The 14,244-nt window shown below is 37.3% G+C and overlaps 2 protein-coding genes across 3 annotated transcripts in view; one reads left to right on the forward strand and one right to left on the reverse strand.

The window, feature by feature from the left end:
* Positions 1–11,343, forward strand: part of LOC120542179 (neurotrophin-4-like) — a 164,142-nt gene extending 152,799 nt beyond the window's left edge. The window contains exon 2 of the mRNA XM_039774446.1: positions 9,405–11,343. Within this exon, the coding sequence (XP_039630380.1) occupies positions 9,423–10,298 (876 nt within the window). The 5' untranslated portion in view covers positions 9,405–9,422 and the 3' untranslated portion in view covers positions 10,299–11,343. The remainder of the gene's footprint in view (positions 1–9,404) is intronic.
* The window catches only part of si:ch211-234p6.5 (pleckstrin homology domain-containing family A member 4), a 249,934-nt gene that overhangs the window by 57,720 nt on the left and 177,970 nt on the right, over positions 1–14,244 (reverse strand). The gene's annotated exons all lie outside the window — the stretch shown is intronic.

Raw genomic sequence — 14,244 nt, forward strand, 5'->3', positions numbered from 1 at the left:
AAACAGAGTTACAAATAACAGAATCCATCACATGAAATGAGGTCATGGGTGGAGTCCTTTGAGGTCCATCTTTGAACCACTAAGTAAACTTGTGAAATTCTCTGATGACACTAAAATTGGAGGCATAGCAGATACTAAGGAGGCAGCAAAAGTAATTTTAAAAGACTTGGATAAATTTCACATCTGGGCAAACACTTCAAAAATGCAGTTTAAAACACTAAAGCCTGCGAAAAATTTCATTCTCCCTGAACACCCTACTGTACCTAAACAAACACAAAGAACCTCATTACTTTCAGAAAAGGTATAACATAACAAGTGTGTTTTTATTCAAGAATAAAACTGAATAAAAATAAGTAGTTCAAAAGTCATGTTGCTGTGAAGTCCAAACATCAGTTGGTGCAAAATAAGACGTTTGCATACATGTGTGTTTTGCATGTTTCATTTTCAACCAATAATATTTGTTAATAAAAACAAACATTAGATTTGAGACTGTAATAGTCTGTATAAATTTGATACTTGTAAAATTTGTCGCTAAGAAGACAAAATATTTATCGGTGCTTTTATAATTACCCTTATGTTACATCAATATATATATAGGGTGGTCCACATCTAATTATGCAACTTTTAATACGATGAAGGAAAACAATACAAGACAAAAGAACTGCTGTTCGACTGGCAACCGTCTCCCCGCCATTTTGGAATGCAGGGCAGGTGCTGCTATCTGTCGGCAACAAAAATAATTTTTTGTGAATTCTCTATGTAATAAACTTAAGTTATAGTGTAATGAAATTGCATAATTAGATCTGGACCACCCTACACATTATAAATGTGTCACAAGAGAAATAATAAAAAGTGTCAGATCTGGGGAAGAATGAATTTGTTTTGAGCACAGTTTTGCTTCTTCCTTTATGCTAATATTACACTAACACCCCCCACCCCACCCCACAATATGGAGCACAGCAGAAAATAATCCTGTTGGGCATATGAGAATAATGGCTGCTTTATTCCATTCTATTAAAATACCATAGAGAGTTTGCATATAAATACCTAATGTGTAACCTGTAAAAAAGACTCCACCATTATGAGTACAGAAAAGACTAAAAATAACTATGGGCATGGGTGTGAGTGCTGTTTTGAGACAATGGAACTAGGAATTGCAGGTAATTCCTCATACTGTAAAAGGCACGCATGGGGTCCACTAAGGAAAGAAAGGTGTTCTTGGCTTACCTTGCAGAATAACTTCATCATTGCTATTTGCAAGAAAAGGAGATGGAAAAAAAAGAGGATGCAACTTTGACAACAGGCTCCTGTTCCAAGACCTCCAAACCCCACGAAAGAAAACTCAGTGCCTGGTGCACCTTTGCTGTAATAGGAACCATAGTACAGAGCAGTGTGTATAGTAGCTGTAAATGTAGGAAGTAGGGTCCTTGGGTGTGTGGAAACTGTTAACATTTGAATTTGACAATAGTATATATCATGGTACTGACTTCTTTACACTGTTCTTCCCTCCACACGTCCTGGAATATAAAATAAACACCTTCACAAAAGGTGTAACGAAGAAAGTGTTCTTTTTTTCCAAGAATAAAACTGAATAAAAAGTAATTGTTCAAATGACATGTTGCTGTGAATTTGTAAAGACTGAAGTCAAAATAAAGACATTTTCTTGTATATCTGTGTTTGTGTGGGTGTTTTACATTGAAGCAGTTATATTTGATATAAGTACTTTTGATTTGAGCAGCAGTCTGTGTAAATTTGTTAGTTATTAAAGTAAATGCTAAACGACAAATTATATCTGTTTTGTTGAAATTACCCTGACTTCACATAAGCATGATTGTCACAAAAGTAAAAACTAACACTCAAGTGGTTATATTTGATATAATAAAGACATATATTTGATTTGTATCTACAAGACCTAACATTTCTTATTTCATCTTTCATTTACACAGATCATTGTACACACGGAACACACATGAAATATATGTATTTCAACTAACGATACAGTAATCCCTCGTCAATCATGGGGGTTGCGTTCCAGAACCCCCCGCAATAGGTGAAAATCCGCAAAGTAGAAACCATATGTTTGTATAGTTATTTTTACATATTGTAAGCCCTTATAAACTCTCCCACACTGTTTATAAATATTCCATTACGATAAACAGGCCACCAGCAATAAATATGTACAATGCAAGAAAAATTGTATACAGTAAATGTGTGTACAGTGACACTAAATGTACGTACATGTACTAAGTACTGTAAGTAGAAAATGAATTATGGTTGCTCACCAACAATGACACGATGACTTGTCCGATAACGATGAGTTTAGTTTTACTGCACAATAAAGGAGAGCGTTACAGCTCTTCTAAAGGAGCCTCTTCAGGTGTCTGTGTAGCACCGCCGTTGTTGTTCTTCCGGCATTCTTCAATCCAAATCCCTAAAGCAGATTCCATCAAGACTAATGGCTTATTACATCCACTTACAACTCGTTTTGCACCCTGGTTAAAAGGACACTGCGGCCGTAGATCTTATATTCCTTTCCTACTTTTTAAATAAAGAGAATCGTAGCCTCATTTATGCCGTAATGGCATCCTACAGCGGTGTAGGTTTTCTCTTCCTTCAACATATCCAAAACTTTTACCTTTTCAGCAATCGTTAACATCTTCCGTTGCCACTTGGGCACGGCCCCTGAAGCAGTAGCAGGAGCAGATCGTTTTGAAGCCATAATGAAGGGCTTGACTATGCACAAAGATAAACATAAAAGAGCACAAAAGTTAACTCTCTACACAGCGAAACATGTTGATGCTGAATGAGCGAGACGAGACTTCCTGGTTAACGCTGCAGAATCGAATTCGGTGCTTCGTCACTGAGCCATTCAGCACGCAGGAACTTAACTGTGTGCTCTGATTGGTTAGCTTCTCAGCCATCCGCCAATAGCGTCCCTTGTATGAAATCAACTGGGCAAACCAACTAAGGAAGTAAAAAGACCCATTGTCCGCAGAACCGGCGAAGCAGCGAAAAATCTGCGCTATATATTTAGATATGCTTACATATAAAATCTGCGATAAAGTGAAGCCACTAAAGTCGAAGTTCGATATAGCGAGGGATTACTGTATATCATTACCTATATAATTCCTTACAACTCTTGGCAATTGGTGTGGTGGTAGGGACATATAAAGTTCCTTGCGCATGTTAGGAATAATAGGGTGTTCAAGGAGAACAAAATTTTTCTAGGGATTCTAGTTTATTGTAGAAAAGTGCAGTGCCTCAAGTGAGCAAAAGGAATGTCAATTATAAATACAAGATGGGAGGCACTGCCCTACAGGAAGCAACATTATTCTTAGAATTTATAATCACTAGTGAAAGCACACCTGGAATATTGTGTTCAGTTGTGGTGACCATACTACAAAAAGACAAAGCAGCACTTGTACCCAGGCAGGAGGAGAACAACCAGGTGCATCCCAGGACTTAAGGACATGTCCTACTCTGACAGGCGTATAGAATTAAACCTGTTTAGTCTCAAGAAGAGGATACTGCGCAGGACCTAATCCAGGTCTTCAAAATTCTCAAAGGCATTGATAATTAATGCAGCAAAATCTTTTTCAACTAAATAGTTAATTGCATAAATGTGGACACCGGTGGAAATTAAGGAAAAGTACATGTAAGACTGAAGTCCAGAAACTCTTCTTAATGCAAAAATTAGTGGGAATCTTGAACAAACTAGAGGTCATGTAGTTGAAGCAGAAACCTTCAGAACCTTTAAGAAGTATCTGGATGAGATATTGAGACAGTTTAGCTATTAGCTTAATAAACAAGCTTGATGGACTGGTCTCTTCTCATTTGTCAGATTTTTCACGGTCTTAAAATCGGGTATGAAGTGAGTGCAAAGTGAAAATCACAGGTGAAAAATAAACAAGTTAATCTGAGGATATGTTCACAGTGAATCTTTTGACTACAACTTTGGTTTTATGATTTGGTTTCTACACTCAGTTTTGTTTATTACTTTTAGTTTTTCTTAGACCTTTATAGAGTCTTAAGAAAAAGAGTCAAGCAAGTGCACGCTTCACATGCGCTGGCCATAATGTAAAATTATGAAAGTGTTCTCCACAAGTAAGATCTCATATTGAAAACCTAAAAGCAATTAATGTGGTAACCAGAAAATGGGAAATATATATTGTAAAGACCTCACATCATATACCAAAATGACATTTAGAAAGGGCATAATCAGAGTCTGCTGCCACTGATAGCAGCTAAAATAACATTAAGGTCCTACAATGCACAACTCTGTTCCACTAGTAAATGATAACTGAACACCATTTTCAGAGTAAATACTTGGAAATGCCAATTGCATTACAAGAAGAAACAAAACTACAGTAATCCCTCCTCGATCGCGGGGGTTGCGTTCCAGACCCCATGCGATAGGTGAAAATCCGCGAAGTAGAAACCATATTTTTCTATGGTTATTTCTATATATTTTAAGCCCTTATAAACTCTCCCACACTGTTTATAAATATTCCCCGCAGAGTTATACAGCATAATCCCTTTGTATTCTCTTAGATATTAGGTAAGATTCATTGAAATTATGTATGTAAACACACTGTTTATATACAGTAAAACCTAAATATTATTTTAAAGATATTGAGTGTCTCCGATATCACATGTTACAGCCATTACGATAGACATGCCACCAGCAATAAATACGTACAATGCAACAAAAATAGTATACAGTAAATGTGTGTGTACAGTGACACTAAACGTACGTACATGTACTAAGTACTGTAAGTAGAAAATTAATTATGGTTACTCACCAACAATGACACGATGACTTGTTCGATAACAATGAGTTTTATTTTACTGCACAACAAAGGAGAGCGTTACAGCCCTTAAAGGAGCCACTTCAGGCGATTGTGTAGCACTGCCGTTGTTCTTCTTCTGGCAGTCTTCAATCCAAATCCCTAAAGCAGATTCCATCCAGACTACTACCTTATTACATCCACTTACAACTTGTTTTGCACCCTGGTTAAAAGGACACTGCGGCCGTAGATCTTATATTCCTTTCCAACTTTTTAAATAAAAAGAATTGTAGCCTTCAACAAATCCAAAACGTTTACCTTTTCGGCAATCGTTAACATCTTCCATTTGCGCTTGGGCACGGCCCTGAAGCAGTAGCAGATCGTTTGGAGCCATAATGAAGGGCTTGACTATGCACAAAGATAAACACAAAAGAGCACAACTCTTTACACAGCGAAACACGTTGATGCTGAATGAGCGAGACAAGACTTCCTGGTTAACACTGCATTCAGCAAGCAGGAACTTAACTGCGTGCTCTGATTAACTGTGTGCTCTGATTGGTTAGCTTCTCAGTCATCCGCCAATAGCGTCCCTTGTATGAAATCAACTGGGCAAACCAACTGAGGAAGCATGTACAGGAAGTAAAAAGACACATTGTCCGCAGACCCCGCGAAGCAGCGAAAAATCCGCGTTATATATTTAGTTATGCTTTCATATAAAATCCGCGATAGAGCGAAACCGCGAAAGTCAAAGCGCGATATAGCGAGGGATTACTGTACTACCAAAAAAACCCAGTGTTTGCATGCTCAAAAAATAAACACAATAAATACAAGTCATTACATACAACTCAAAAACAATAATAGAGTTTCCAAAGATTTTTGCAGTCCTAATGAAATATAGCTTGATCCCAATAAATGAGTAAATCCTGGTTAAAGATAATGGAAGAGAAGAAAGACCTCCCAGAAAATCAAAACTGGATCTTTTACCTTTAAGTAGCCCGGGTCTACAGAAAATGTTGCTACTTTGAAGCTTTTGTTCTGTCGATCTCGCTGTAAAAGTCTGTCTCTGTTGTTTGATGTTTGAGGAAAGACAACACCAAGGACATATGTGGCATCCTTGTTTGAATTTCAGCTTTTATTATTGTTAAGACTGAAGTCAAGACAACCATGTAAGACACTTTTGTCAAATTCAGCAGGATCTTGTTACCACCAATACTGATGTGAAAAATAATTGGAAATAAAGAAAACAATAATAAAAATACATACCTTGTTGCTAAGGTTTGCACATTTTTAGCTTGTTTGTTTAGTATTTTTAGTACCGTAGATACTCGCGTATAAGTCGAAAAATGTATGCCTTACAATTCATTCAAAAAAACAGGGTCGACTTATCCATGAGGCAACACAATTTTCCATTGAATTTGGGTAATGGCACAGTGCTTTTATTTAAAACAGTCAATCAAAATCAGTGTTCAAAGTAAACAGTGCAGTGATTCAAAAGAACTCTTCATTAAATAAATAATCCATAAAGCAAACTTGGAGGTTTAACAGTCAATAAAATAGAAAAACAATCCTTTAACAACCCGGCCTAGCACCCAGGCTACCACACAGCTGCCAGCGAGAGCTCATTCGCCCGCTTGCCCACTCGCACCGCCTCTCTCCTGCTTTCTCCAGCTCCCCGTCTTTCTTTCTCTTCCTTGTTTTCTTTTACTCTGTTTTGGCTTCCACACAGCTGCCTGCACTCGCACATCCTCTCTCTCTCTCTCTCTCTCCTGCTTTCTCCAGCCACCTCCGTCTTTCTTTCTCTCTTTTTTTTTTTTACTCCCATTTTTCCTTCCTCTCTAACTGACAATCACGAATGTGGGCAGTCCCTCACCTGTGCACTAGGTGAGAAACGCCCGCACCACAGATCACCCTTCGGTTCGCTAAGTCGCGAGCACGGTGATTATTTATTTAAAAACTAAAACGGCCTTTGCTAAGAGAGCAGTGGACCCATAACACCACATAAGCCTTTGTTGGAATTTCAAGCATCGGCTTGCTAGTGTACGCGGTTTATGAACAGATATGGGCTGTGCCTTCATCAGCGAACAAAAATCGCGCAAAAGCTGCCGAAAGATATAGAAGAAAAGGTCAGTTCCTTTCATAAATGTATTATTAAGCAAAGACAAAGGCATGACTTTGATCTCAGTAACATTGGTAACATGGATGAAACGCCAATGACATTTGATATGCCAGGGAATCGAACTGTAGCAGGTATTGGTGAGAAGACCGTACTTATTAAGACAACGGGCCATGAAAAAACCCAAGTTTTACCCTCGACTTATATGCGGGTCATAACAAATTTCGTAATTTTCAGCTTAAAAATACACTTGACTTATCTGCAAGATCGACTAATACGCGAGTACCTACGGTATTTATTCATTCATCCCCATCACCTTGAATTGGAGTAGGTGGATGCAAGACTGAAATTAAATCGCTTTTAGTTTAATTTTAATGTTCTTTCTTTTATTAATATCCATATTGTAATGGTGTCTACTTGCTATAAAGTAATTTTTTTAATGTGTTAAATTATTTATACTAATGCTAGACCCATACAGCCAAGTGGTACAGAAGTAAAACATTAATGTTAGATTAATTGGTGCAGAATCAATGAGTGAAAAATTGTGAGAATTTGTACAACTTTCAATAGATAACATCCATTACAGGGATAGTATCTCCTATGTGCCTTACCAATGCAGTAGGGACAGTTTATACCTCCATACCATCCCTGTGATGGGGAAGGTAATTTCAGAAAAAGGAAGAAGTGCACCCAGGTTTCCAGTTTAAAAAATAAAAATTCCAGATACATGCTGAAAAGCTTCCTTTGCAACAGCTCAGCATCCTCATTAGCTCAGATTTATCGTATATTCTTTGTGTCCAGTGTAGAAAGATAGTTTGGTAGCATTCTGTTCTAGTTTACATTAAATATATACACATTGTGCAATAGGTACTGAAATATCAGTTTGTAGTTTACACAATACAGATTGTCACTTCTGCTTTATTTTCTATTGTGCTGTAATGTTTTTTACTATTCCAAATAAAATGTGCTGCATCAAGAAATGTACATTTCACAAAACCAGAGTGGTGAAAGTGTTATTTGTTATGCATTATGATCTTGACTTGCAACTAAAGTTTAATTGGGTTTTATTTAATATTACTCCTACAATAGAGTCATCTTATAGTCTCATGATGGTACAAACTACCATCTTTGTTATAATAAATCCATGAGAATTTAACTAAGAATACAGTCATCTATTTGAATGATACTTTTTAGGTAATGCTAACAGTCCTATGTGCTTTTGGTTTTATCAGGCAATATTTTTGTTTGCTTGAATATTCAAATAAACAGTGTTAATAATGAGTGTCGGAGGGATTATCCCAGTTGCTTCACAGTATAAGGTTTCTAGATCCAAGTCCAAGTCCATGCAGGCTCATTATTGACTAAAATTTGGCCACCTTCAGGCAAATGTAAATGTGTGCATTAGTTTACCATGTGATAGACTGGTACCTGGTGCAGGATTGGTTGTCACCTTGGGCCAAGATGAAGCTTTCCTCTTTTTTGTTAGACTACACAGTAGTTTTATGGGTCTGGATTCAGATTTTTTGAAGGTGCTATAAGGCAATGATCTCTTCAAATGCATGTTCATTTAGTTTGATTGTCTTCTTGCATCATCCTTTATGTCCAGTAATTATAAGTCAGATAAAAAGATATAAAATGTATTTCTTCAAAGTATATTAGAATGTTTCTCTGAAAAATACTGCCATCTCTAAAGATAATGAAGGTTGATGCTAGACGTTTTCCTTGTTTGGCTTTCAGCTTTGACTTATGACATTTTAAAGTGCTTTTAGCTGAACCGCTCTAATACATAGATGTATCATATAATGCAGCTCATTTCTGCATGGGCACAATAGTGTGCTGTTTAGTGTTGCTGCTTACCAAGTGAAGGAAGCCCAGATTCAAGCCCTTGCTTGGTCATACTATCTTTTTCTCCTTATGTATTTTTTAATTTCTTTCTTTTTTCTAAGGACATGTATGTTAAACAGATTTTTTGGCACTAAATTTGCTCAGTGTAACTGAGTGTTGGTAAGTGAATGAGTGACTGATGCTTATTCGTGTTTTATTTCTGAAATTCACACAATGCTGCTTGGATAGACTATAGCTCCTTGCATTACTAAAATTGATGAAGTGAGCATGAAAAATGAATTGGGCGATTTACAGGTTCATATGACCAAAATAAATTTTATGTTCAGAGGCAAATAGCCAATGTAGATAAAATGTTTTAGATCAGCTAAAATAAATGAAACAGTGTTTTAAATCTGCTATATTAGATGAAACAAGAATGACTCTATATGTGTAATGTTTGGTAGCCATTTTAATGCTGAATCTTAAAAGATTCCTGGAAAAAAGTGTTTAGTTCATTATCTTTTAAAAGTGTCTTACTACTACTTTGAAAGTTGACTACCACCCTGACTGACTGTGCAAAAAATGAAATGTTGCTAAAGGCCCCAGCTTTCCAATACTTTAGATAATTAAAGAATTGACTTATCATCATTATAACCTGTTTCTTTCTCCTTTTTTGACAGCTGATACCTCCTGGAGTAATGTGCTGGCTTCCTCTGGTTGCCATGGTGATTGGATGCCTCTCTGCCTCATCCTCCTCGCTACCTCAGAACTATCTAAGTGGTGGTCATGTTGCCATGCAGCAGTATGTTACAGAGGTGACCTCTGTGAGTGCTCAGCTTAGTAATGTGAGCAGCTCTAGGCTTCACAATCTTGATAACTCACCTTTGTTCCTTCCTCCTACTCCTGCACCTCCTCATTTTCAGTCCACAATGAGCACAGAACGCTGGGCACTAACCTCTTTTAGTAGTGGGGGACTAAGCCTAGATGATTCAACTGTGGAAAATGCCTGGGGAGTTACAGAGGAGGAACTAGAGCTGAATTCACATCCCAGGGTCTTGTTGTCTAAGACTCCTCCAGTGAAACCACCACTGTTATTTCTGCTTGAGGAACAGACTGATGTATCTGAAGAGCAACAAGTACATGACAGCTGGCCTAGAGAGAATGAAGAACGACTTAATGGCACAATGAGCAATAGAGGAAGGCGATTCCGTAGGTCTAATGTGGACCCTGCACGTAGAGGTGATCTTTCCGTCTGTGATGCTGTCAGTGACTGGGTGACAGACAAAAAGACAGCTATTGATATCCATGGGAGGATGGTCACTATTGTTCCTGAAGTCCAGACTCTAACTGGACCACTTAAGCAATATTTCTATGAAACTCGTTGTAATCGAACTCACATGAGTCGCCCTGGTTGCCGGGGTGTAGATCGCCGACAGTGGCTTTCTGAGTGCAAGGCAAAACAATCATTTGTTCGTGCACTTACTGTCAGCTCTGACAAGCTAGTGGGCTGGAGGTGGATCCGGATAGACACATCCTGTGTGTGTGTTCTGCTGTCTCGCACGGGGCGAACGTAAGACTGGGGTCTCCATAATGGAAGTTTCATATCTATTTAAGGATGCTGCTTTCTCTACCTGATGTTTAGTTGAAAGATTTAAATTAAGAAAGCAAAGGTTTACGACTTAGGTGGAACTGGTATTTGAAGGAGAACTGGTTAGCAGTAGAGATATTCTAACAATGTTTATCAAAAGAAAGAATGGGGTTCCACAGTCTTGGTTTCTGGAGAGAGAGGAGAAGCTTTCACACTAAGTTGCACATAAAATAATATTTTACTAAGAGTAATACAAACATAAAGAGTTATATATGATAGGCTACCAAAGTAATATTTTTGAATTATGGTTACCTTCTGTGGATCTGTGTGCATCTGATAGTGCTCTCATAATTCAAGTTCCATTCCCATCAGGAAAATTACCTTAAATATCTCCATAACAGAAATGCAACAACCATAGTAATTAAGCAGTCCTGGACAACATTTTAAGGTTAACCATGTTAAGGTATAGTTTTTACCACACTCCATTATTTAAACACTCCATTCTTGACACATGGCTGGGGAACAATGCAGTTACTTTGATCTGAGCTTTTTTAATAAATAAATGTGTTATTGTAAGCAAATGCACTCTGGATGTCTCTTCTCTTGTTTCTTTTTACTCTTTTCTCCTATGCTATTCACTGTATCATAAACAGGCTGTAGCTGACTACATGGCTGGGCTGTCTCTAGGGGTGAACACAGCCCAGGGCAAGATTATTGTTGGGTTGAGGTGGCTGACCGGAATTGGCTATTGCTGAGTGATTGTAGAATGATTCTTGTGTGAACTGGTGATGCCAGGACATGGCAGAGAGGTGATGAAAAAGCTACCATAGTGGCCTGCATAGTTGTTGCTAATGCTATTGGTACCTTCATTTGTTGTATTCACATCTTTGTTGTTGAGAACACTGCATGTGTCCTTTATTTCTTCATTCCAGGTTTTTACTAAAACCTTACAAAACACTCTAACACTAGAATTCCTGAAGCCTGCGAAAAATCTTGCAATCCTGGCCCACTTTAAATCCCTTTGCACCTCTCCATCAGCGTCTTTTGTTTTGAAAATGTGTAGATAAGCACAAGCAGCCTGCTATCCCATTCCCCCACCACTGAAGGAAGGGCAAAAAGCTCTCTCAGCTCAAGCCTTGTTAATCTGGGAGTGAGGTACCTGGTGCTGTATAAGGTAAATAATATATTGTTATTTGAAACACATGCATTTCATGTTTGTTCCATGTCTACAAAGATCTATGTAAGTGTAGCATGACAGCAAATGCAAGAGATATTGAACACATACCTAAAAGACAAATTTTTTTCATGTTTTATTATTAACAACAAAATTTTGACATGAAGTGTTTAATGTGTGAAGACTAAAGTACAAATATCAAATAAGCACTTTCACAAACGGTACAAGTATAACAAAACAAGTGCACTTTTATTCAAGACTATAACCGAAGAAAAAGAAATCGAGTTATTGTACTTCGTTGACATCACTGCTTTGGTAATAAAGTGGTAAGAACTGCTAACTCATAATTAAGAGTTCGCTGGTTTGAGCCTTTGATGCTTCCCAAAAATAAACATTTTGTGTAGTGAGCTGGTCTTATTGTTATTATTATAAAATAAAAGCATGCATTTGATTTGAGTCTGTAACAGCGAGTGTATGGTACTTGTAAAGGTTAGTGTTCTTTTTTTTTTTTTTTTATTAATTTAGTTTTATTCTCTCAGTCGTGGTTCACGCTCCCCCCGATCTGACACTGCTATTTTCAAATAAAGATGTGTTATAAAAGAGGTGAAATCACATGAGGATGAGGGTTCTACATCATAGAAAAAGACAACAAGCCCTCCCGCAAGAAATGTCCACTATCATATAAGAACAACGTAGCTGCACCAGGTGTAAATGGCACCATTTGGATGCAGCAACAGGTCGGGCGTCATCCTGCCAGTCAGTCTGCCCCACACATGTCCTTCAAAGAAAAAGCAGGGCTTACAGAGCTTGCCAAGATATCATAGAAAGTTCTGTTTGTGATTATGTTTTGGGATGGTCTTTATATGAAAACATTTATATGTTACTTATATAAAAGCCAGATTGAATATTATTTACCTTGATTTATTTACTTATTTTCCTACAGCATAATAGTCACAAGTAGACTGCAGAGCTTACTCTGTTTGAGAAAACATGGGCATGTTCACAGACTCGGAAAGTCTTTTCCTGAGCAATATCAAACACAGTTGAGTAGGGTGCGACAGGAGCTTCCACCTGCAGCTAAAGTCACTTCAGTACACATGTACTCAGTGACATATTTACAAAACAAAAGACGCTGATGGGAGAGGTGTGAAGGGAGTTAAGGTGGGCCAGGATTACAAGTTTTTTCGTAGGCTTCAAGAATTCAAGTGTTAAGTGCCACATTTGCATTTCTGCTTTGTTTTTCTTATCCCACACCTATGGTGTTAATCTGTTTCTTTCTCTGCTAAAACTCACCGTTTTCCACAAGCTGATCTACTGTATGTTTCCAAGCTAGTTTAGTTAAATTACATTCCATCATTAACTTGCATTTAATTACATTGTTAGGATTGGACAGACAAGTGAATAGTTTTGAACATTACATCTGTTGCTTGGCTAATTTTAGGTTCCATTGTGAATAAAAATAAAAATTTTGTAGGCCATGTTGTTAAAGTATGATGGTACTTACAGTATGTATTTATATTTTCATACATTTAATATTGGTGTGGATAGTTGATGCAGAGGCCAAGGCAGCCACCCCCTTTAATCAACCTTCCTTGAGATGGCTTTGTTACATTGTAATGAACATATTGTGAAGTGGATGCCGACCAGTGAACGGTGAGTTTTGGTATGGAGCTTTCTTTTCTGAGGAAAATTTGTATAGTATCTTACTAAAATGACATCGGAGAGAATGCTGCACCCACCTTCTTCAAATTTCCAACAATTTTCCTCACCCAATGTTAGGCATGTATTATGTTCCATGCATTATTCTGAACATTTTCAGTTTAGTAGACTGTGGTCATATAGAGCATGAAAAACAACTTTTTTACAGTATCTTAGCAAGCATCTTTTTCAAAAAGACATCATTTTCTTTATTTTTACAATTTTTGGATAGGAAGGTAAAAGTGCTGGCACCAATCCTATAGTTTCATGTTCAATGCTGAAAATATAAAACTACCACTCTGTGATCTATTCGGTTTTTCACGGATAAATAAACTCTGTTACTCTAGGAAAAAAAATCCAGCTGTTCAATGAAGCTAGCTTTTAAGTGTTAATACCTGAAATCTGAGATTTAGCTTTTACTTCAGACAATGTCTTTCATAATGAGCACATTCAGTTTTTGGTACAGTATGTGTTCCATATAAATGACTTGGAGTAGCTTGATTTTATTGGCTACCTTCTACTAAGAAGGCGAGTCCAAAGCCAACATTCCTCCCTAAATACATGTCAATCCACTCTTTAGTAGCAAAATCAGAGCCTGCACTGGTACTCACAGCAAAAGAACGTAAAGGTAAATACACAATTAAATTTGTGTCTCTTTTTATTTATTTTTATCTAGCCATGAATTACATCCTTGTCTAACCTCTGACTTATTACAAGAAATACTAGTTAGAGAAGGTATACATTGCATAGTTCTTGAAACACTCAGGAAAATATATGACCTCAACTGTGACTACTAGACCAATTACTCTGTTTCTGTAGACTCCGAGCATAAGTATAACCTTTGTAACCTCATGTATTTTTTTCTTTCTTGTTTTTGTAAATACTCAGTACTTTGATATACAATATATTTGTGTGTGATATTCCCAGGGTTGTATTAAAAGTCTGTTGTGATAAAAAAGGACAACATGTCTTCTTCACTGGCCAATATAGGACTCCAAAGGTAATTTTCCCATTCAGTTATTTGAGTATAAATGTTCACATAAATAAAATGCAAAACGTT

This window comes from Polypterus senegalus, chromosome 13 (genome assembly GCF_016835505.1).
Source record: "Polypterus senegalus isolate Bchr_013 chromosome 13, ASM1683550v1, whole genome shotgun sequence".
NCBI lineage: Eukaryota > Metazoa > Chordata > Cladistia > Polypteriformes > Polypteridae > Polypterus > Polypterus senegalus.